General features: G+C 44.5%; 1 protein-coding gene across 1 annotated transcript; it reads left to right on the top strand.

Moving 5' to 3' along the window:
- On the top strand, positions 1 to 25210 carry COMMD7 (COMM domain containing 7). Its single transcript, XM_052650864.1, has 9 exons — positions 1 to 138; positions 9496 to 9549; positions 9647 to 9749; positions 21194 to 21250; positions 21333 to 21370; positions 21818 to 21908; positions 22225 to 22274; positions 23118 to 23166; positions 24185 to 25210. Exons 1-9 carry the CDS (start codon positions 55 to 57, stop codon positions 24259 to 24261), a joined length of 603 nt encoding a protein of 200 aa, XP_052506824.1. The 5' UTR covers positions 1 to 54; the 3' UTR covers positions 24262 to 25210.

Below are 25210 nucleotides of genomic sequence, written 5' to 3'. Positions count from 1 at the left end.
GAGGAAGTCGGGGGAGGCGCGGGAGCGTGGGGCCTGCGGGGCCGGGCGGACGCCATGGGCCGGCTGCACTGCACACAGGACCCCGTGCCCGAGGCCGTGGGCGGCGACATGCAGCAGCTGAACCAGCTGGGCGCGCAGGTGGGCCGGGCGGCCGCGGCGCGGGGCCGGGGCGGTTCCCGGGGAGGGGTGGAGGGTTAGGCCGCGGCAGGCCGCTGTGCGAGCCTGGCTCGGGGAAGGTGGATTCGGAGAGGGGCTGAGGGGAGTTAGGGTCTCAGGCCAGTTTTGAGGGCCGGGCGATTAAGGGAGGCCTGAGGCCAAGCTGAAGGGCCCCAGGGAAACCTCGGCGGCCAAGAAATGGTACTAGGAGACTTCCCAGGGTCCTGGGGACGAGGAGAGTTTGCAGGATCCCGGAAGAACGGCTGAAGGGAGTCTTAATGTGGCTGAACGGAGTTTAGAGTAACGCACTGAGGGCTTTGGGAGGCCAATGGAGTTTGGGGGAGCCGTGGGATTTGGTGGGTCAGGTGAGGGACTGAGACGTTTAGTAGGAAGACGCCGGGGGGGGGGGGGGGGCGCGTCTTGGGGAAGACTGAGGAGGGTCTTAGCATCTCAACGGGGCAGAAGCTGCCTGGAATGGGGCTCGGCGTCTGGGAATGGGATGTGGGTGCAGATAATGGCCAAGCCAGAGCGGCTCTGTGGGCAGGCTGGTGATGACATCCTCTCCTCATCCCCACCCCCACCCCACCCCACCCCCCAGTTAAGGGAGATACGGGTAGTCCATGGCAGCTCTCTCCAGTATTCTTGCCTGGAGAATCCCCATGGACAGAGGAGACTGGCGGGGGCTACCGTCCGTGGGCTTGCAAAGAGTCTGGCGCGACTAAGCACAGCACCGAACAGCACTTGTAGTCCCCAAGAACCGTGTACCCTGTCCAGTGGAGGGCAGGCCCTTGACGGTGTGGAGCTGTCGAAGGCTTTTTCTCACTCTTCAGGCTGCAGGTGCCAGCCAGTCAACCTTGAAGGCTTCCTGCTCCTGTGTCGTTTGGGATGTCCCTTTCCTACCACCAAGGCAGCCAAATTAAGCAAGTTAAAATGACAGGTCTCAGGATCACCGCAAAGGTACATCTGTTCCCCCCACCGTGTTGTAACTTCCCAGGAGGGGGGGCCACTCTGTTATCTCAGCATCCTCACAACTTGGTGTTTTCTCATAAAGGAACACTAACTGTGATGGCAGGCGTGTTCTACTGCCGTGGCGTCCAAGAGAAATAAACTACAAGCCACAGGTCTACTTTTACATTTTCGAGTAGCCACATTTAAAAACTAAAAAGAAAGAGGAAATGAATTCAATGTGTTTTCTTTAACCCACTCTATCAAAGTATTATCATTTCCATGTGTGACCCACATAAAATAGCGATGAGATGTTTCACTTTGTTTTGGTATAAGGTTTTTGATTCTAGTCTGTATTTTGAAGCACCTCTCAAATTGGATTAGCTTTTTTTTTGGATTAGCCTTTTTCAAGTGCTCAATATGGTTAGTGACCATTGTACTGCATAGCACAGTTTTAAGTGCTTTTATGTGTATTGAGTCACTGAGTTCTTGCAACTACCCTAGGAGTCAGGTACTATTACCATTCCCATTTTACAGATAAGGAAAAATGGTTTAGGAAAATAATTTGACCAGTTTGAGGCAGTTTAAGTGTGCTGTGAAAGTGCTGCACTCAATATGCCAGCAAATCTGGAAAACTCAGCAGTGGCCATAGGACTGGAAAAGATCAGTTTTCATTCCAATCCCAAAGAAAGGCAATGCCAAAGAATGCTCAAACTACCTCACAATTGCACTCATCTCACACACTAGCAAAATAATGCTCAAAATTCTCCAAGCCAGGCTTCAGCAATACGTGAACCGTGAACTTCCAGATGTTCAGGCTGGTTTTAGAAAAGGCAGAGGAACAAGAGATCAAATTGCAACATCCGCTGGATCATCAAAAAAGCAAGAGAGTTCCAGAAAAACATCTATTTCTGCTTTATTGACTATGCCAAAGCATTTGACTGTGTGGATCACAATAAACTGTGGAAAATTCTGAAAGAGATGGGAATACCAGACCACCTGACTGACCTGCCTCTTGAGAAACCTATATGCAGGTCAGGAAGCAACAGTTGGAACTGGACATGGAACAACGGACTGGTTCCAAATAGGAAAAGGAGTACGTCAAGGCTGTATTGTCACCCTCCTTATTTAACTCATATGCAGAGTACATCATGAGAAACACTGGGCTGGAGGAAGCACAAGCTGAAATCAAGACTGTTGGGAGAAATATCAATAACGTCAGATATGCAGATAATACCACCCTTATGGCAGAAAGTGAAGAAGAACTAAAGAGGCTCTTGATGAAAGTGAAAGAGGAGAGTGAAAAAGTTGGCTTAAAGCTCAACATTCAGAAAAGATCATGGCATCCAGTCCCATCACTTCATGGCAAATAGATGGGGAAACAGTGTCAGACTTTATTTTTCTGGGCTCCAGAATCACTGCAGATGGTGATTGCAGCCATGAAATTAAAAGACACTTACTCCTTGGAAGGAAAGTTATGACCAACCTAGACAGCATATTAAAAAGCAGAGACATTACTTTGTCAACAAAAGTCCGTCTAGTCAAGGCTATGGTTTTTCCAGCAGTCGAGTATGGATGTGAGAGTTGGACTATAAAGAAAGCTGAGTGCCGAAGAATTGATGCTTTTGAACTGTGGTGTTGAAGAAGACTCTTGAGAGTCCCTTGGACTGTAAGGAGATCCAACCAGTCCATCCTAAAGGAGATCAGTCCTGGGTGTTCATTGGTAGGACTGATTTTGAAGCTGAAACTCCAGTACTTTGGCCACCTGATGTGAAGAGCTGACTCATTTGAAAAGACCCTGATGCTGGGAAAGATTGAGGGCAGGTGGAGAAGGGGACGACAGAGGATGAGATGGTTGGATGGCATCACCGACTCAATGAACATGAGTTTGGGTGAACTCCGGGAGTTGGTGATAGACGGCGGGGCCTGGCGTGCTGTGGTTTATGGGGTCACAAAGAGTTGGACACAACTGAGCGAATGAACTGAGCTAAACTGAACTTAAGGGCAGGCAGTCTTTATCGAAGTCCTTTGGGCCATTTTCGCCCCTTTTCTTGGGTGATCAGACTTCTCTGAGTAGCCACTCTATTAGCTGGCTTTCATTAGCCAGCTATTCTGGCTATTTCTATTAGCTATTGCTGCTGCTGCTAAGTCGCTTCAGTCGCGTCCAACTCTGTGCGACCCCATAGACGGCAGCCCACCAGGCTCCCCCGTCCCTGGGATTCTCCAGGCAAGAACACTGGAGTGGGTTGCCATTTCCTTCTCCAATGCATGAAAGTGAAAAGTGAAAGTGAAGTTCCTCAGTCGTGTCCGACTCTCAGTGACCCCATGGACTACAGCCTTCCAGGCTCCTCCGTCCATGGGATTTTCCAGGTAAGAGTATTGGAATGGGGTGCCATTGCCTTCTCTGTCTATTAGCTATTAGCTATTTCTATTAGTTATTACTTTCATTAACCTTTTACTTGAGACCTAGGCCTCAAGGAGGAGAAGAATCATTGTGTTAATGTCGGCATGACTATTGCTTATTTGATACATATTTATCTGAATGCCTACTATGCACCAAATAGCCGCTAAACCCAGTAAAGTTTACAGTCTTGATGAATGAGGCCTGTTGTGCTGGGGAGGTTGTGATCTGCTGCGGCAGGTCAGAAAATGGAGACACGGCACATTACTACATGAATCTGCATGTTTTCTGTGATGCTGTGATCAGTTCTAGGTAACATGGAGCCTTGAGAGTAGGTAGGATTAAAAGAATCGTTTTTAGTGTGGTTATCAGAGGAAATTCAGAAAAAATATAAAGAAGGAAACAAATGGTCGACAGTCTCTCACCTAGCAGCATACAAGTTTAGAAAATTCAGGCAGTACTGAAAGATACAAAGTAAAAATACCTATTTCTCTGTCTCCAGAAATCATCATTTTAATAGTTTCTCATATATCTTTATAGAAAAAAATTGCATCTGCCATCACATTTATGGGTATCCTTTAAAAGCTTTTTTTTTTTGACAGTAAAGGCATTTTGTGATATTCCTTGAAACAGATATAGCATAATTTAACCAGTCCCCTGTTAATAGACACTTCAGTTGCTTTCAGTTTTTTATTTTTCTTTGTTGATGTCAACAAACTGCCTTGTTTATGTCTGGGTTTACTTTTTGGGACATCTCTGAAGGGTATGCTTCAAGCAGTGGAATTACCAGGTCAAAGGGTTTGATCGTTTGAAAAATTAGACATGGATTGCCAAATTGTAATCCAGAAAGTTTGCCCCAGTTTATCTTCTCAACAGTGTGCAGTCACATCTGTTACTTTCCAACCCTGGTGCCGTCAGACAATTAGTTTTGAAGATCTGACAAATGAAAAATGGTATCTCCTTGTTCTGCTGATTTGCATTTCTCATCTGGAATAATCTTGGGCATCTTTTCATATGTTTAACTGGTGAGAATTCGTTAAAGTTTTGATTTCATGGCTAGTCAAGAGCAGGTAAGCATTCCAGGGAGAGAGAGCTATGCAGGTACAAAGGCAAAGAATGGGGAAAGTGTTTAGGGAAGATTTGTTCAACAGATACTTAACTCTGCACTTACAATAATTAAGGTGCTGTGACCCTAAGAAGCTGGAGGAGAAACCTCTGTTAAGACAGGTTTGTACTCCTTATCAAGATTGAAATTTCTAAGTGCCCCCAGGTGAGGTTCCAAGAGGGAGCCTCAGAAGTTAAGAATCTGGGTAGGTCCCTTTCTTGTTGGGAGAGTCCTGATATCTGGGCAGGGCTTTGAAGGATAAGGAGGGTTTGGAAAAGTGGAGATAGGGGTGGGGGTTGATAACAGCCTACAGATCAGAGTAGCTTGAGGCTGTTCATGGGAGGAAAGTCGGGGATGAGGCTGCACAAGGAGCTCCATCCTGAGTGTTAGGCTGAGGCCTGGAAATGAAAGAGCAGCTGGAGGCCCTCTCAGCCACCCCATTTTTTTTTTTAAGGCCCTAGTGGCATAGGAAACATTTTTGGCCAAAGATGTGACAGTTCCCAGATCTGTAGCAAAAAAAAATTAAAGGAATAGAGGAAAACTCAGTTTGAGGACCCATTCTCAAGCTAGTCTTGACTATTCTGTTTTTACTCTGTCAACATTTGTGCAAGACTGATACCCAATGTCATAAATATCGCAGAAAGAAAAACCCTGGACCAGCAAAGCTAGAGTGTTTCTGTGTGATATCCATGGAGTTTTGAGAAAGCAGAGACTTCTAAGATACCATTAGCTGGTGGGAGTGTAAATCCATGCAACTTCTCTACAAGGCAATTTGGCAATATTTTCTCAGAATTTAAAATGCACATATCTTAGAGAATAAACTAGTGGTTTCCAGTGGGGAGAGGGGAGTGGGGAGGGAGATAGGGATAGAAGGTTAAGAGACACAAACTATTATGTAAAAAATAAATAAGCTATCGTTAGGATGGGCTTCCCTCTTGCCTCAGTGGTAAAGAATCCGCCTGCTAATCCAGGATATACAGGTTCGATCCCTGGGTCGGGAGAATCCCCCAGAGATGAAAACGGCAAGCCACTCCAGTATTCTTGCCTGGGAAATCCCATGAACAGGGCAGCCTGGCGGGCTACAGTCCATGGGGTTGCAAAAGAGTCAGACACGAATTAGCAACTAAACAACAACAATAACTATAAGGATATAATGTATAGTACAGGGAATAAAGCCAATATTTTATAATAACTATAAATGGAAATGACCTTTAAAAGTTAGCAATTATTGTGTTGTATACTTGAAACTTATATAATACTTTACATCAACTATACCTCAATTTTTAAAATGTATATAGGACTTCCCCAGCAGTCAGTCCAGTGGTTAAGACTCTGTGCTTCCACCGCAGTGGGCACAGGTTTGATCCCTGATGGGGGAACTAAGATTTCACCTGCCACATGGCATGGCGCGGCCAAAAAAACCAATTTTTTAAAAAGCGTATCCTTTCACCTAGAATACATTTTAAGAATACATCTTATAGACATACACATACATATTTCACAAAGAAGTATGTTCATTGCAGCATCGTTAACATAAGATCAACACATACACACACTATAATGTTCATTTCTAGGGAGCTAAATTCTGCTGTCTTAACTGTTGAATGCCATACGGTTGTTAAAAGAACTGGGTGGATCATATCTGCTGATATGATTGATCTCAAAAATGTAATTAAGTGGGGAAAAAAAGGTGAGATGCAGGGAGTGGGTTCAGTATGATCCCACTTCTATTTAAAAGAAACTAAAAAAAAATGAAATGATGGGAAGGCCACAGAGGTGTTAGCATAATTACCTATAGGTAGTGGGACTGAGGTGGGAGGGGGCAAGGAGAGAGTAAGAGATTTTATTTTATATTCTGTGGGATATCCATTTATGCTAGCTGGGTGGGTCTTTTTTAAAACTTTGCATGTATATTACTTTTATATTTTCATATAAGACTAGTTTTATATTTTAAAATAGAATACATTTTAGAATAAAATAGTACAGAACCTTGCCGGGGTTTGTGTAAAGTTTATGTATCATGGAAAAAGGGGCAAATGCATTTGACAGTCACATGTACAGTTTGGGGGGCTTGGAGCCGCAATATCTGCCTGTTGTCTTTTTTGTTTAAATGTTAAAGCTGTATCTAATGGCATAGTGACTTTAATTGTGGCTGTGGTAACTGCTACACATACATACATACATACTAGAGGCTTGTTGAGCCTCTAGTCTGACACTGTACTAGAGGCTTTGTATGAGCCGATTAGTACTGTTCTGGAAGCTATGTATTATTACCTCTGTCTTTCTGATGGCGACTGAGACGCAGTGAGGCTAAGTGACTTGCCCAGGGTCACCCGGACGATCAGAAGAACAGTGATTCACATCTGGGTCTTTTAAACTGTTGTGTCTTGGTTTCCTTCACTGTGCCACACACACTGTGTCCATCAGGAGAGGATATGGGAAAATAATGCTAAATGTCTCAGTCTGTGCGAGCTGCTGTAACAAAATACCACACCCTGGGTGGCTTGGACAACAGAAATTTATTCCTCATAGTTCCAGAGGCTGGAAGTCCAAGATTAGGGTGCCCACAGATTGATTTCCTAGTGAAAGCTCTCTTCCTGGCTTGCCTTCTTCACGCTGTGTCTTTGCAACGTGTGCCTCACAGAAAGAGCTCTGGGGCAACTTCCTCAGAACTTCCTGGTGCTTATAAGCGCACCAGCCCTATCAGATTAGGGCCCCACCATTATGACCTCTTTTAACCTTGTCACCTCTCCACAGGCATTTTCTTCAAATATAGTAGTGTTGGGGTTAGGACGTAAACCTATGAATTTTGGGGTGCACAGATATTCAGTTCTTAGTAATATAGTGCTGATAAAGACGTTCACGTGCACAAAGGAATAAGTGACTGGCAACCCACTCCAGTATTCTCGCCTGGAGAGTTCCATGGACAAAGGAGCCTGGCGGGCTACAGTGCACAGAATCTCAAAGACTCAGACATGACTGAGTGACTCACTCACTAAGATAATGTATAAATGATGTGTTAAAATTTGCTACTCTGTCACATACTCAGCAAGATGTTTATTGTGGGGGAGAGAAACCCAGAGAACATGGATAGACAAAACAGAAGAAAATAAAAATCACCTAAAGTCTTGCCACACAGAAGTAACTGCTTTCAAAAGCAAGATAGAGGGACTTCCCTCTTCCCTGGTGGTACCAGTAGTTAAGACTCATGCTTCCAGTGCATGGGGCTCACGTTCAATCCCTAGTCAGAGTGAACATCCCACATGCCACATGCAGTACCCCCCTCAAAAAAAAGTAAGGTAGAGAAAAAGTTCATGTAGTATGTTACCATTTATGAGAGTGAAAATGGGGAAAATTATATATTTGGATTGATTTATGTTTGAGTAATAAATATGTGGAAGTATAAGCAAAAAGAGTGAGTATGTGCGTGCTTAGTCGCTCAGACGTGTCTGACTCTTTGTGACCCCATGGACTGTAGATTGACAGGCTTCTCTGTCCACAGGATTTCCCAGGCAAGAATATTGGAGTAGGTTGCCATTTCCTCCTCCAGGGAATCTTCTTGACCCAGGGGTCAAACCCACGTCTCTTATGTCTCCTGCATAAAGGGTAGATTCTTTACCACTTGAGCCACCTGGGCCTTACAAAACAAAGGGAAGGAAAAAAAGAAAAAAAAGACTATTTCAGTGATTTTCCCTTTTCAGATCTTATTTTGGAGGGGGGGTGTTAGAAGGTATTTGACCCCTTGAGATTTATGTGTAACGTGTGTGCACACAGTCAGTCTCTCAATATGTATCTGGTAAGCATCCCAACAAAATATGAGTTTTTTAGACAATCAAGTGGTATAGTTAGATGGGCACTGGTGGTGGGTGTTGTGAATATTTGTAATTGTTTTTTTTTTCTTTTTTACTGAAATATAGTTGACATAGACTATGTTAGTGTCAGGTGAACTACACAGTGACTTGACATTTGCGTGCGTCATGAAATGATCGCCATGCTAAGTCTAGTAACCATCTGTCACTATGCCAACTTTTTACAGTTTTATTGACCATATTCCTTATGCTGTATATTACATCCCTATGGCTAATGTATAAACCTGTCAATCCCCTTAGCCTGTTTCATACCCCACCCCCTCCCCTCTGTATCTGTGAGTCTATTTTTGTTTTATTTGGTTTTTCAGAGTCTGTGTATGAGATCATATGGCATTTGTCTTTCTCTGGCTTACTTCACTTAGCATAATACCTTCTAGATCCATCCATGCTGCTGCCACTGGCAAGATTTCATTCTTTTCATGGCTGAGTGATATTCCATTGTATGTATGGAGCATATCTTTATCCACTCATCCGTTGATAGACACCTAGGTTGCTTCAGTATCTCAGCTATTGTGCATAGTGCTGCAGTGAATATTACTGTGCTTATATCTTTTCAAATTACAAATGTTTGTAGCTCTAAGATAATCAAAACTGATATCAACATCTATGTTCTCTTCACTTCTCTCTTTTTTACTTGGCTTTGCTGAGTCTTTGCTGCCAAGCAGGCCTTTCTCTAGTTGTGATGAACAGTGGCTGCTTTCTGTAGTTGCAGTCTGCAGGCTTCTCGTTACGGTGGCTTCTCTTGCTCTTGAGAGGGCTTCAGTGGAGGCAGCACACGGGCTCGGTAGTTTTGGCTCCTGGACTCTAGAGCACAGGCTCGGCAGTTGCGGTACACGGGCCTGGCTGCTCCATGGCATGTGGGATCCTCTCAGTTCAAGGATCATTTTCAGGCAGACTCTTTTCCACTGAGCCACCATGGAAGCCCCCTCTTCTCTCTTAAGGGGCTGTAGTTGGATGGAACTGGGGAACCCTGATCCAGGAGTAGACTTTTCTGATGTTCTGTGTTCTTCTCTTCACAGCAATTCTCAGCCCTGACTGAAGTGCTCTTCCATTTCCTAACTGAGCCAAAAGAGGTAAAGTATCTTGTGATAAGGAGAGTTCCCGAGGGTAGGTCTGCGGTCCTGAGGTGCTTGAGGTGAAGGCCTGCTTTGTGCTGTCCCCCGTCTGCAGGTGGAAAGGTTTCTGGCTCAGCTCTCCGAATTTGCCACCACCAACCAGATCAGTCTTGGCCCCCTGAGAAGCATTGTGAAGAGCCTCCTCCTGGTTCCAAATGGTGAGTAGCCCCTCCCAGCAGCCGAGGCCAGAGACATTGTTTGAACATTCCCTCAATCCACGGAGTTGGCAGGCATGCTCTGGGCACTGAGCCAGAGCGTTTGGTAGGGAACCAGACATGGGCGGGACTGCAGTCTAGGCAGGGAAGCCAGGTAAACAGACAGCCGTGGGAGAGCATAATTGCAGTCTGCATCCCCACTTTGGTCCCCAGACTTACTTTTCCTCCACGTGGTAGGTGCAAGATTGAGAGTAAGGGTTTGTAAACTTTTATAGCAACTTGACAAAGTTTCTCTCTTTTTAAAATATCTATTTATTTTTATTTTTTATTTGGCTGTCTTGGGTCTGAGTTGCGGCACGCAGAATCTTCGTTTTGGCACAGACTCACTAGCTGTGGTGCACAAGCTTAGTTGCTATGTGGCACCTGGGATCTTAGTTTCCCGACAGAGGACGGAACCCTCGTCCTCTGCATTGCAAGGCAGATTCTTAACCACTGAACCATCGGGGCAGTCCCTTGAGGAAGTTTCTTGAATCTACTAATTTTAAAAAATGGGACTTGCATTTTTTTTTTAATGTGGTAGAATATATGTAACATATAATTGACCATTGTAACCATTAGGAGCTTTTTTTTCCCCCTAGATTGTAAACATTAATCAGTACATGTTTTGTGGCAAGTTTTGGATACATAAATTTTTTTCTAGCAGGGTAGCATGCCTGCTAAACAAAAATAAAGTTAAATGCAGCTCAGGAAAAACTTGAACTAATGAGAGTCTCACAATTTTTTTAATGATTTATTAGGGTAATCATAGCATAGAAATTTATCTGAATTTAAAAAAATTTTTGATCCAGTTATTGGATGAATCTTTAGCTCACTTATCCTCACCCTTATCCTTGCTAAGACTTAGTACTATTAGTACTTAGTACAAGAACAAGAACAAGTACTAAGAACAAGAACATTTTCTTTCATAACTATAGTGCAGTTATCAAAAGCAAGAAGTTTACACTGATTTAACACTTTAATCTGTGATGTGTATTCACATTTCACTAAGAGTTATTTGGGGCTTACATTTTGTAAGCATTTTTTCATTTCATAGTTCTAGGAATTAATTTTCATTGTATTGTACAAAAATATCAGTCCATGGTAGATTGAAAATTTTTTAAGTAGGTCTTTTGATGAAGATAGTTTGAGAAGTGGGGTTTGCTTTAGAGCAGTCAGGGAAAGATTCTAGCCAGGAGGGAGGTGATCACAAAGTTTGAGCTGCAGGGTTATCTGTCATAGCACTGTTTATCACAGAAAAATTAGAAGCAATCCAGTTACCCAGCTGTTGAAAATTGGTGTGATGTGCTGTGGTCCAGTTTTGCAGAGGAGTATGGTGGTGGTGCTTGTAGTAAAGAACCTGCCAGTCAGTGCAGGAGATGTAAGAGATGTGGGTTTAATCCCTGGGTCCGGAAGATCCTCTGAAGGACACAGCAGCCCACTCCAGTCTTCCTGCCTGGAGAATCCCATGGACAGAGGAGCCTGGTGGGCTGTAGTCCATAGGGTCACAAAGAGTTGGACATGACTGAAGCAACTTAGCACATACGCATGGTAGTGATCAAGACTTCAGTCTGAGTTAGTAGGAACAGGGTGTGAATCCCAGTCTGACCCTTGGTAAGTAGTGTGGCTTTGGTACCCAGTCTCTTTCAATCCCTAGTAATAACCCTCCCCCAGCAGTTGTTCCACTCCATCTAAGCTTGTTTTTGGTGTGTGCGTGGGATGGTTTTGAAGATTAATTAAGATAATATAAACAAAATGCTGAATAAATTATTAATAAATAAATGTCCATTGACTCAATAGACCTGAGTTTGAGCAAGCTCCAGGAGTTGGTGATGGACAGGGAAGCCTGGCATGCTGCAGTCCATGGGGTTGCAAAGAGTCGGACATGACTGAGCAACTGAACTGAACTGAAATAAAACACTTAGCACAGTTTCTCCGCAAAAGGTTCTTATTTTTCATGTTATGTATTAATATTAATTTTTTAACATGTTGTTGAGAAAAATATAATGATACGGAAAACCTTTCACAATATTCTGTTTAGTTCTGTCTGCCACGGTCCTGTTTTTGTGTTAAAAAAGTTAACTATGGTTCTGTCTGGGTGATAAGACAGCAGGTTATTTTACTTGTTTATTTTTAGCTAAATATTGTCTTAAAAGTTGCTAGAATTAATTTGGCAATTTAATTAAAAGTTAATTTTAGTTAAAGAGAGGTGACATTTGAGCCCAGGCTTAAAGAATGAATAAATGTTGAGTGGGCTGAGAGGAGGTAAACAGCATCCCCAGTTTGCATATTTTAAAAATTAGTAAAAAGCTGATCTTCCCAGTATCTCAGCCTAATGGTACATTAAAAGTTGGGAACTTGATTGTTTGTACCTTCTGATATATTCTTCATGCAGATCCTTTTCTTTGCCCTGTCTTGTGCTCCTGAGGGTTCGGGTTGTGAATCAGAAGATCCCTGAGGTTTCCAGCTGTGGAATTTTATGATCCTCTTTTTGTGAGATTCTTGCCTTCTTTGCTCTCATGGCGGGTTAAAAGCATCAGAACCACAAGGCTGGATGAGAATTGCAGTCTTCCCTGGTGACTCAGATGGTAAAGAATCTGCCTGCAGTGTTGGAGACCTGGGTTCGATCCCTAGGTTGGGAAGATCCCCTGGAGGAGGGAAAGGCTACTCCCTCCAGTATTCTGGCCTGGAGAATTCCATGGACAGAAAGTCACAAAGAGTCAGACACAACTGAGTGACTTTCACTTTCACTTAACACAAGAATTAATTTTCATTGCAAACTTAAAACTGTAGAGCTCTGGACAGTCAAAAGAGAAATTTCCTTTTTACTCTCATCTGACTCTTATCTCTAGAAATAATCATGGTATAATTTTGGCATGTATCCTTTTCTATGTTTATGTACACCGACAGACAGAGCCATATACATTCATATAGTTTTGTTTTTCATCAGTGGTGATAAACCACAGAATTGCTCTGCGGCTTGCATTTTTCCATACCTAGTACATCGTGAAGATTTCCCCACATCAACTTCATTCTTCTGGTGACTGCAGTGGACTTTGAACTGAATTAATCTTCTTTTACTTAATCCATTTCCTGTTGCTGGACATTTTAGTTCTGATCCTTCACTCTTAGAAAGTGTACCGTACCACAGTGAACATCCTTAGGAAATCTGTGTATTTAGTGTATGTGAGCATTTCTGTAGGACAGGTGTCCAGCTTATAGAACCAGGAGTTTTTATCCTCTTTATTCTCATTGTCCAGCCTACACCTGTGGGAATGAGGAAACCTGTGAGCTATTGTGGGCACTGATTTTTCAGGAGACCTCTGTCTGTTGTCCCTGCCTCCATTCTTCCCAGTCTTTATCATCTCTGCTCCCTGCCCCCGTTGAGTCCTGCCAGACGGCCTTAAGTCTGCTCAGTCCTGTGCTCCAGCCCCAGTACTACCTCTGCAGAAAGTCTTCCCAAGCCATCTCCATCCATGGTGACCTCCCCTTCCACTCCGCAACTGAGATGGATTCTTTTATCTGCAGCCCTTTTTGGAGCATAATCATTTAGTCTTCTGTTGATCATGCTGTTTTGTATGTATCCATCTCGTGGTCCTAACAGATAGTTCCTTGAAGTCGTGGGCGGGTCTCCTTGAAGTCATGGGCGGGTCTGTACTACTTTCCTAAGCCACAGTTACAAGTAAAATGATGACATAGAACAAGAGCTTTTGATTCATGCTGGGTGACTTGAGCTGAACTTGGGAGAGCCTGTGACCCTCCCAGGGGATGTTGGGTGTATATTCTTCAAGCAGGATTGATGAACAGTGTTTATAGCAGACCGTTTTCTGTAGGTCCAGAGAACGCTGAGGTGTGCTGAGTTCCAGGGACGGGCTTTGCAAGCTCACTTGGATTTGAGTCTTGGGCATATCACTTTAAGTAGCTATTTGGCCTTGGACAAATCAGCCTCTTGGGGCCTTAGTTTCTATCTGAAAAACAGAGTAGTAAGAACAGTTTATGGTGATGGCTTTAGGAATAAATGAGTTAGTATCCATAAAGCACTTAATACCATGCCTGCGGAACTTTACATTGCTGATTTATTTGTTTTTGGCTGTGCTGGATCTTCGTTGCTGTATGAGCTTTCTCTAGTTGGGGTGAGCAGGGGCTCCCCTCTAGTTGCAGCATATGGGTTTCTCATTGTCGTGGCTTCTGCGGTTGTGGAGCACAGGCTCTAGGTGCACAGGCTTCAGGAGTTTCAGCACCCAGGCTAAGTAGCTATGGTTCCCGGCTCTAGGGCACAGGCTTAATAGTTGTGGCTCACGGGGTTAGTTGCTCCACAGCATGTGGGATCTTCCCGGACCAGGGATGAAACTGGTGTCTCCTGCGCTGACAGGCAAACTCTTCACCACTGAGCCACCAGGAAAGCCCTACATTGTTTATTGATAGTTCAGTTAGTTTCTCTTATGTGCCTCGATGTCAAAGCATCAAATAAAACATCCCTTCCCTCAATGGAGAGGATATGAATTCTCTTGATTGTTTAATTCAGTTCAGTTTAGTTCATTCAAGCAGACATGTCCAACTCTTTGAAACCCCATGAACTGTAGCACACCAGACTTCCTTGTCCATCACCAACTCCTGGAGCTTGTTCAAACTCATGTCCTTCCAATTGGTGATGTCATGCCCCAAAGCTTTTCAAGCTTTTCCAAGTTCTAGAGTTGAAGTCTCAGGTTTGCCGAACTCCTCAGTAGCTCTCAACAATTTCTGTTTGTTTTACTCTTTTTTGTTGTTTTTATGCAATCTGACTTTTCCCTTCCTACAGAGTTCAAGAGTTCTGCATTTCTTCCAGAGCATCTGCTAATCATCTGAGGTAGTTTGTAAGTCTCTTGGCCTCTTCTTCATCCCTTGCCCTGATGAGGGATTATTTTTTCAGTCCCAAAGGCTGCCATCCCAGAACAAATTCCCAGCCCTTCATGCCTTGTTATGGCAGCAGCCTCTCCACTTCTGTTCTCCCATCCAGATTCTAGTTTGCCCTGGAATACAGAACAACTTGGACCCTGCTGCTCCTCTCAACTGTTTACTTTGCCTAATGAACTCTGTAGTCCTTAACTTGGCCTTCAAGGCCTTCCCCTGTCTAGTCTGAAAGCGCCCTCATTGCCTTCTCCTTCCTTCATCCTGGTATGGCTTGTTGGAGTTCAAGGGACCCCAAAGACCTTCCAGATCAGTCTTCCCCAAATTGGTCTTTTCATCCAGAAAAGACTTCAGTGGCCAGGCAGGGTCATAAAGTTCTGTCCCTGCACCTCCCAGCCTTGGAATCTTGGAGATTCACACACACATTAACATATCTCAGTCTCTGAAAAGCCCTGCAGTAAACTGGTTAACCTGCTTAACCAGTATCTGCGAAACAGTTAACCCTGGAACTCTTCTTTTTGGGGGCAGGAGTGAGTGCACAGAGGGAGGGTTAAGTAAAAGCTTTGTAAAGTGCTGATCTAGTCTGATCTTTGTCTTGGAGATAAAGAAACAGAGCCCTAGAGAGGGGAAGTGACTTGCTTTAGATCTTATAGATGAAAAGCTATTGCTGCACCCTCCTTGATTAGCTCAAAGCTTGTGGGTTTGTTGGGTTTTTTTTTTTTAACATTTTTCTTTTACTATTTAGTATGTAATTCTTAAAAGCACCTGAGGGCTTTCCTTGTGGCTCAATGGTAAAGAATCCACCTGACAGTGCAGGAGACGTGGGTTCGATTCCTGGTTTGGGAAGATCCCTTATGCAGTGGAGCAGCTAAGCCTGTGCCCATCACTACTGAGCCTGGGCTTTAGTGCCTGGTAACTGCCACTGCTGAGCTCACGTGCCACAACTACTGAAGCCATCTGCCCCTAGAGCGCATGCTCTGCAGCAAGAGAAGCCACCGCAACGAGAAGCCCAAGCACCGCAACTAGAAAGGGTATCCCCTGCTCGCTGCAACTAGAGAAAAGCCCTCACAGCAACAAAGACCCAGCACAACTAGAATAAATAAATAAAAATAAGTCCACGAAGAATTGTTCTCAAAAAAAAAACCTGATTTCACCCTTTGTCAACTCATGTCTGGATTGCTTCACCTGTGCCCTGCCTACTGCAACTCATTGCTCTCCAAACTGGATTATTTTTAAACAAATCTCAGACATCATATCATTTCATTCAATTCCTAGTTATGTATCGCTAAACCATAAAGGACTGTCTTTTCTTTATCAAACCACTATGCAATAATCATATCTAAAATTAAAATATAAACGCAGAGTTCAAACTTCCCCATTGTCTCATCCATTTTGTTTGTAAGTGTTCTCATTAAGATCCAGATAAGGCTCCCACCTGGCATTTGGTTGCTCCCCGGCCCTTGTATGCTTACTTCGCTCCGGGACCTTGAGCCAAGTCATGTAACCACTCTGAGAATCAGTTTCTTCAGGAATAAAATGGAGCTAATACTAGTAGCTCATACATTGTTTCAAGAGTGGAGAAAGATGGCAATCCAGTAGTTAAATTTGGCACTTTCAGGACAGGGGTTCCTTTCAGTCTGTGGTCAGGGAACTAAGATCCCACAAGCTATGCAGTGCAGCCAAAAAAATAAAAATAATTTTTAAAGAATTTCTTTTTAAAAAATGGAGAAAGATAATAAATGTAAAGTGCTTGTTTCAATAGTAAGTGGTAGTAGCTACATTGCTGTTAGTATTGATTGTCATTATTATTATGAGTTGTCACCTAGAAAAGATTACAGATAACTTTGCAGTAGGGACATAATTTAAGTTGGTTTTTACTTTAATATCTGGCCCTTGTGGGTACCCAGTAGTTGGTTGTTATTTATTCATTTATTTGTTTGGCTACGTCAGGTCTTAGTTTCATCATGCGAACAGATTTTCTTGTGGTGCACAGGCTTATTTGCTCCTCAACATGTGGAATCTTCCCAGACCAGGGATCAAACCCGTGTTCCCTGCATTGCAGGAGGACTCTTAACCACTGGGTCACCAGGGAAGTCTCCACTAGTTGGTGGTTTTTGTTGTCTTTTTTTTTGTTTGTTTTAAAGAAAAAGCGATAATTCCCTTTCCCCACTTAAAGGAGTCTGTCTGTCTGGGCCAAAAAAGGAATAATGAGCTTTGAACAATAATCGCAAATGGTATTTAATCAAATGCTGGACTAAGTTCCCTAGGGGTTCCCAACCTTACCCTGCTCTATTTTCTATGTGGCACTTTTCAGTAATCGTCTACCTGGAATAATACTCTATATAATAGAATCCACTGCAATGCAGGAGGCCTGGGCTCGATCCCTGGGTTGGGAAGAGTCCCTGGAGAAGGGCATGGCAACCCACTCCAGTATTCTTGCCTGGAGAATCCCATGGACAGAGGAGCCCAGTGGGCTGTAGACCGAGGGATCGTGAAGAGTCGGACATGACTGAGGGACTAACACTTTCGCTATACGACTTATCTACTTGTTACATTATTGTTATAATGTATTATATGTGTTTATTGTTATATCCCAAAAGATTGTGAGCCTCAGGAGGATAGAGACTGTTGCCTGTTTAGTTTTTGATGCATTCTGACATCCAGCTCAGTGCTGGCACATGGCAGTCTCAGGACACCTGTATACAGTGACTGTGACCTCTGTTTGCACGTGAACCTTGCAGGGGTGGGTTCAGCTAGTGAGCCTTCAGGGTCAGTAATCACTGAATGAATGGGGCTCACATGCTCTCCCATCTGATTCACCAAGGCTTAGTTCTGTTCCTTGGACTTCCTTACTACTCTGAATAAGCTTGGGAAGGTTTTGGCTAGAAGAATAATGTTTGCTAACTTTCCAGCCGTTTCCTGAAACCCTCTTCTTTGTCACCCACACTATTTGATGGCAGTGAGGGTTTGCCTAAAGCAGCTGTTCCAGTGAAAAGTGGAGCTCAAGGACTTATAAACCATCCCAGATGGTTATCTGTATTTAAAGGACATTCTCAGATTTACCCTAGTGACATGTTCTAATGACTGCAGTCCTGGAGTTGAGATTTTTCTGACATGGGGTCAAGGCTGCAGCCCTGTCTTGTGCTAACAAGACAGAGGAATCACCAAAGGAAAAAGCTGAAAAAGAAGCTAAGGGCTTGAGGCCTAACAATGCAAATATGTGTATTTCTCTTTTTTTAAGGTCATGTTTGTTTGTTTGTTTTAACATTTATTCATCTGTTTGGCTGCCCTGGGTTGTAGTTGCAGCATGCAAACTCTTAGTTGAGATGTTGGATATAGTTCCCTGAGCGAGGTTTGAATCCAGGGCCGCTGCGTTGGGAGTGTGAGTCTTAGCCACTGGACCACCTGGGGAGTCCCTCTATGTATGTTTCTGAAGTATGGCTCCTGCCTGTCTCAGGTAGTGAGGTGCCATCAGGACAGAGCGCGGCCCCTGCAGCTCAGTAGCCTCAGCTGTCAGTCACTGTCCTGTTGTGGCCTAGTCTTACTCCCCGACAGCATCTCAGAATGACCTGGAATGGAAAGGGCCTGAATTTGGGGGTCAACTGCCCCATAAGCTACTTTCTCTGCTACTTGGCCTGCTGTGTGGCCCTGGGCAATACGTTTAACCTTTTTTCTTGGAAGGGAGGGGCTGCTTTTTTTTAAATTATAGAGAAGCACAAGAAAGAAAACAAAAATGACTCACAATTTTACTGCCTTCCTATTAAAAAAGAAGTGACATGCAGCTAGGATGTTTTTAAATGACACCAAGGAAAGAAAGTCCCACCCAGTCCCTTTCCTCAAAGGTATCCTCTGTTTTGTGGTTATGTTCACCAAAAATGTACCTTACATCTCTCAATTTAGCCATAAGATAAGCATATAATTAAAGCTGTCAGTACCGACTCAATGGACATGAGTTTGAGTGAACTCCGGGAGTTGGTGATGGAGAGGGAGGCCTGGCATGCTGCAATTCATGGGGTCACAAAGAGTCGGACACAACTGAGCGGCTGAACTGAACTGAAGAATAGATAATATACCCTTCTTTATTTATGCGAAAGGGACCACACTAAGCAGACTGTTCATACCTTTTCTTTTCTTTTAACTATGTTTTTCAAATAGGCAGGTCAGGAGCTACCTTATTTTTAAAGGTTGTATAGCATTCCATTGTACAGATTCTTTGATTCAGCATGGGTTTAATGAGTTGAGGGCCAACCAACGAACAGTGCCTGGCATTTTGTTTTAGTAACTTGGGACACAGCAGTGGGCAAAACGGACCAAGTCCTTGTTCTCAACAAACTGACTTGTGAGAAAATTGACAATACGTATGTAGCATGAAGTTGGGTAGTTATAAATTGCCATGCAGAAAAGGACACTTAAAGATTGGTCAGAGACCCTTTCAGAGGAGGTGCAATTCAAGCAGATTCCTGAGGCAAGTGAGGAGTGAGCCTGTGCAGATTTGAGGAAGCGTGTTTCCTGCAGGAGCAACTGCAAGGGTAAACGCATGGAGGTAGGAACCTGCCTAGTAAATAATGGGAAAAACGGAGTAAGCGAGGGAGAGAGCAGAGGGTTCTACAGAAGGACAGATCCACAGGGCACTGTGAGAACTTCGGGATTTACAATAAGTGGAACAGGAGCTATTCGAGGGTTTTGAGCAGAGAGGAGACATGGTCTGACTTAAGTTTTAACAAAATCACCTTGGCACCCCGCTGCTTGTGTGGACACACCAGAATCAGTGTGCTGTTTCTGAGTTTTCATCTCCTGCCCACTGCTAAGGAGCTTTCCTCGCAGATCTCAGTGTATGGAGGGGCAGAGCTGTAGGTGAGCTCTTAGCAGTGAAGTTGTCAACTCTGGATTTGCCAAATCCTCTCCCCACAAACCTGAACCTTTCTCATCTTTAATTTCCTGCTAAATTAAAAGTTACAATGGTATTCTCTACCTCGGAGTATTTGGGGATCATCAGACAGAATGTTGGATTTGAACTGGATATAAACTAAGGAGCTCACCAAGAGTTGATTGGAGTGACTGGACATAACAGCCTTCTTGGAGAGCTTTTATGGCCAAGGTTTCCTGGGGTCTCGCCTTTTTTTTTATTTCCCTTTGGCTTCCTTGCTCAGTCTGATTTTGGAGATAAAAGGTTTCCTCCCTTTGTTGACTCCGTTGATTTTGCAGTGGACAACAGCCTTTCAGATTGTTTCTCTAGAGTGGGATGGGGGTGGGGGCTCGGGTTTAGGGTGTTACTTCAGGGCCCTCCCTGGACCATGGTGGACAACTTCTTATACTTTGATTAGTCATCTTCTGAAGGACTAAAAAGTGGAAAATTTTAAAGCTATTGCCAGATCGTGACTGGAGGCTGTAGCCTGCAGGTTAAATGTTGAGAAGCCTGGATTGCTGGGAGCACTTTATTTTCAGAAGTGGGAGCCTTCGAGCAGAACAAAGGAGGTGGGTGCAGGGCAAGAGTAGGAGGGTGGGGTTTCTCAGGGCTCCTGAGGGGAGGGGCTTGACAGCCCCTCTGCAAGTGACTTGGCAACTGTAGAGGCTGAACAGCTTAGTCCATCTGCGTTTGCTTCCTGAGGGCTGACCTTCTGGGGCAGGCTGTCCCATATGGAGACAAGAATGCTCTGTAATCCGCCCTAACCGGTGCTGTAACCACTGGGCCTGCGTGGCTCCTGAGCGCTTGGAACAGCTGGTGCAGCTGAGGAACAGAACACTACATTTCCTTTCATTTTAGTTCATTAACAGTTAAAGAGGGGAATTCCCTGGAGATCCACTGGTTAGGACTTGGCACTTTCACTGATGAAGGCCTGGGTTCCATCCCTGGTCAAAGAACTAAAATCCCACAATCCACGTGGCAAGGCCAAAAAAGAAAAAGAGCCTCATGTGTTCGGTGGTTACAGATGGCACAGTGTGAGCTTCAGGCTGTTACCCCTGTGCTCACCTGACCTTGAACTCCCCCGCTTGGCTCCAGGAGTCTGTGGCCTTATTTCCTCAGATGAGTCACCCCCTTCCCAAGCCCAGACAGTCTTTCTTTTGTCTGTGACTTCACCTATACTTTCTGGAGGGGCCAATGCTTGTGTGGCACCTAAAGTGAAGTGAAAGTTGCTCAGTTGTGTCAGACTCTTTGCGACCCCATGGACTGTAGCCCACCAGGCTCCTCTGTCCATGGAATTCTCCAGGCAAGAATACTGGAGTGGGTTGCCATGCCCTCTCCAAGGATCTTCCCGACCCAGGGATTGAACCCAGATCTCCCACATTGCAGGCAGATTCTTTGCCGTTATAGCTACTCAGGAATCTGCCCCAAAACACCCCCTAAAACGTGCTGCCTATTCCCCCTCATCTCCTTCCTGCCTGGCTGGACCGAGATCACGCCTAGTGAGCTGAGTCTGTGTGTTCCCTTTATCATCCCTGTCACTTAAGTTGTGCCCATTAAATACTTCCTGCCAGTGGATTGATTGATTTGCTCTTTCTGACTGATTTTTCTCTTCTCCCAGGTGCCTTGAAGAAGGGTCTCACAGCCGAGCAGGTCCGGGCCGACTTCATGACTCTGGGTAGGTGACCACCCCAGGTTGCTCAGGTGACAGGCCCTATGGCCCTTCCCTGTGGTCATGTCTCCCTTCTGTTCTCTTCCAGGTCTCAGTGAGGAGAAAGCCGTCTACTTTTCTGAAAAGGTATCAGAATCCCTCTTAATCAAAGTGAATTTTAAGATTGTTTTTATTTCCTGAAAACATACAAATGGAAAACACCGACCAAAGAAAAACCATCAATCATCATATGTCATTTCCCAGCTTAAAGTTTGTCACTTGGTTTCATGCAGATGACATACATCCATGAAAACACTATTCAGTGCGTCTAATATTTTCCCTCTGATTTGACTAAATATAAATATCCTACAGTTTTTGTTCCAGCCTGGATTAAATCTTGGAATAAAAGAAGATTCCTGCTGCCCCTCTCCACCCGGATCTGTGCACACAGGCCGAGCCCACTGTGCACACAGTGCCTTTGCACTCTGCCCATGTCTGTGTAAAGACTAAACATGCTGTATTGGGGGTGGAATAAAGAGGGTTTTTTTCTTTTTTTTCCATTGTGATGACTTTGGCTTTCTGCTTTTGTTCCAGTGGAAGCAGAATGCCCCCACCCTCGCTCGATGGGCCATAGGTCAGACTCTGATGATTAACCAGCTTGTAGATATGGAATGGAAATTTGGAGGTAACCAGTTAGAGCCAGTCCTGGGTCACTTGGATGATGCAGGGTTGGGTGGCAGAGGCTCTCAGATGACTTCACTGGGGAAGCGGGGTCCTTGGTCCCCTAAGATTGTTGGGTCTAGCAGCTGCTTCCCTGTGTCACTGTCCACATTCAGCAGCTCTTTCTACCCATGGCTGTCTGTGAGTTCACTTCCTGAAAAGCACATTCTGCTGTCTTCATCCTGGCCCCCACATGGCTCCTGCTTTACAACTTGCAAGATTGGGCTCTTCAGAGTTGGTCCTCAACCAGCCACTTACTATTTTTCTCTTTTGTGTCACAGTGACGTCTGGGAGCAGCGAACTGGAAAAAGTAGGAAGTATTTTTTTACAAGTAAGTCTTTTTCTGATCTCTGAAAATTGGGAGATTTTTGACTTGGTTATAAAGTATTAAATACATTTTACAATGAAAAGTGAGAGTGAAGTCGCTCAGTCATGTCCAACTCTTTGCGACCCCGTGGACTGCAGCCCACCAGGCTCCTCCATCCATGGGATTCTCCAGGCAAGAATACTGGAGTGGGTTGTCATTTCCTTCTCCAGGGGATCTTCCTGACCCAGGGATCGAACCTAGGTCTCCTGCACTGCAGACAGATGCTTTCACCTCTGAGCTACCAGGGAAGCCCTCACATTCTACAATATTCTAATGCAGTTACTCACTCAGTCATGTCCAGCTCTTTGCAACCCCATGGACTGTAGCCCTCCAGGCTCCTTTATCCTTGGAATTTCCCAGGCAGGAATACTGGAATGGGTTGCCATTCCCTCCTCCAGGGGATCTTCCCAACCTGGGGATTGAACCTGGGTCTCCTGCATTGCAGGCAGATTCTTTACCATCTAAGCCACCAAATCTACCTTGGGTTTCTTTAATATACAATTAAACCATGTTCCACTGAAGTGCCTTGTGTATTTCAGAGCAATGTGGTCAGCCAAAGATGTGGTTACTAACACGCTTACTTTCAGATGAATAGGATCTGGATGTTCTTGAAAGTTTTGATTGTTCCTGTCATCATGGGAATTGTTAGAAGTTTTGCTGTTGGACAATTTAAACAGCTCTCGAGTAACTCTCAAGACACTGGATGGTTTAATGTTTCCGTGAAAGTTCGGGTTTCAGGAATTTCTTTGCCCAGTTGTTATCGTTTTAATTTAAATATTTTATTTCTTTTTTCCTTTTTTGGCTCAGTTAAAGTTGGTCGTTAAGAAAGGAAATCAAACAGAAAATGTATACATAGGTGAGTCCAAATTCCCATTTGAATACTTCCACTTTTTCCATGTTTTCTTCAGTCATTAGGCTCCTGAGTGTGTGTTAGTCGCTCAGTCATGCCCGACTCTTTGCGACCCCGTGGACTGCAGCCCACCAGGCTCCTGTGTCCATGAGATGGTCCAGGCAAGGATACTGGAGTGGGTTGCCATTTTCCTTCTCTTTAGGCTCCTGAAGCCCACCACTAATCATTTTTCCATAAAAAAAAGCCATAATCGGACTATGGAATCTCCATTCTTCCACCTTTGCTCTTGTAAATGATAAGCCATTAGCAAGTTGGAGACCCCACAGTCAATGAACTTTTTGCTAAAGGGAAAGGGTGGGGTAGGAATGTGAGTGAAAGTCGCTCAGTTGAGTCCGACTCTTTGCGACCCCATGAACTATACAGTCCATGGAATTCTCCAGTCCAGAATACTGGAGTGGGTAGCCTTTCCCTTCTCCAGGGGATCTTCCCAACCCAGGGATCGAACCCAGGTCTCCCACATTGCAGGCGGATTCTTTACCAGCTAAACCACAAGAGAAGCCCAAGAATACTGGAGTGGGTAGCCTATCCCTTCTCCAGCAGAACAATGGGTAGCCTATCCCTTCTCCAGCAGATCTTCTGACCCAGGAATCAAACTGGGGTCTCCTGCATTGCCGGCGGATTCTTTTCCAACTGAGCTATCAGGGAAGCTTGGGGTAGGAATGGTGAATATCTAAGAGCAAGAAGCTCTGGGGCTATGGGAATCATATCAGCTGTCCTGAATGGCTTTGTGTTGGGGAGTTGATGCCATTTAAAATCCCCCCCTCCACTTTTTTTTTTTTTTATGGAGCTGAGAACTTTCTGTGTTCAAGGCTTCAGTTCTTTATTATGATCAATTACCCATCCAGAACTGCTTAGAGGTATGAAGTCAAAAAATAAAAAGGAAGTCGCTGGGTGTAAATTCGTTTTCTTGGATGATTCTGTGGAGTTGGAAACATTTACCTGAAGCCACGTTTTCTCTCCCCAGAATTAACCTTGCCTCAGTTCTACAGCTTCCTGCACGAGATGGAGCGAGTCAGAACCAGCATGGAGTGTTTCAGCTGATTTCTGTCCCCGCCTTGCATCTCCACCTCGCCCCCTCCCTGTCCCCTCCTCCTCTTTCCCGGTGACCTGCTCTGAGAGGCTACTGGGCTCCCAGGCCTGTGGCCTCTCCTCTGGGCCTGCCTGCCTCTTGGGAGCCCAGGTGCAAAGTTTCTGAAAAACAAAGGATTAAGTGCTTTAGGAGCCCGGACAGGATGACCCTGAAGAGTCTTCATGAGGCACCCTCCACCACCTATCTCCCAGGTCACTGTTTAGATATTCAGAAAGGTGATTGCATCTCAGATGCAGGGAGGAGGTAAGTCAAGTCACCTCCCCTTCAAAGCTCCAGAGTACACAAATGGTCTGTTGCTCAAGATATCAACACTGATGACCTTCTCCACAAGACAGCAAGGGCTTATTTATGACTAAGGAAGAGGTGGATTTCATGAATGACCCAAAGGGAGCTCCCAGCAGAGTTCCTACAGGAGTTTGTGGTGGTGGAGCCTTGCTGATCGGTCTTTAGTGGACACCTGTGTAAAAGTATGGGCTGGGTCTGCTCTGAAAAAAAAAAAACAGGCTTCACTTCAGGTTTTGCCCCGTTGTGTGTAATGAGGCGGGCCTTTTGAGGTTACTTCAGCTTGTTTTGGTTCAAGCTGACCTTCTGTGGTGGTTAGATGAAGAATAAAGAAGATTCTGAAGAACAGGTCTGCATCTGGTTGTCTGCGTGCATGGATTAAAGAGTCATTTCCCTTGCAGAGAACTAGTGCTCTCATCTTCAAAAATTATCTTCCTGGTTTTAGTGAGGGCTCTGGGTCTTCAGTGAAATTCACTGTAGTCCCAAGTAGGCATTTGTAAGAGCAGTTCAGGGGAAACTCAGGTCAAAAATATGAAAAGTAGAGTAGATGAATACTTTGTGTTCAGATAACTTTAGTACCAACCTGTCATGGACTTCTCCTCCTCCTACCTCTCCCCT

This window comes from Budorcas taxicolor, chromosome 13 (genome assembly GCF_023091745.1).
Source record: "Budorcas taxicolor isolate Tak-1 chromosome 13, Takin1.1, whole genome shotgun sequence".
Classification (NCBI taxonomy): domain Eukaryota; kingdom Metazoa; phylum Chordata; class Mammalia; order Artiodactyla; family Bovidae; genus Budorcas; species Budorcas taxicolor.
Note: the sequence above shows the minus strand (reverse complement) of the source record. Positions and strands in the feature narration are given on the sequence as shown.

What these genes read in the sequence shown, in the direction of transcription:
- COMMD7 (XM_052650864.1), top strand. Translation starts at nt 55, where the DNA reads ATGGGCCGGCTGCACTGCACACAGGACCCCGTGCCCGAGGCCGTGGGC. An exon ending in GGCCGACTTCATGACTCTGG is followed by an intron (nt 21,251 to 21,332) that starts GTAGGTGACCAC and finishes GTTCTCTTCCAG; the next exon opens with GTCTCAGTGAGGAGAAAGCC. An exon ending in TAGGAAGTATTTTTTTACAA is followed by an intron (nt 22,275 to 23,117) that starts GTAAGTCTTTTT and finishes TTTTTGGCTCAG; the next exon opens with TTAAAGTTGGTCGTTAAGAA.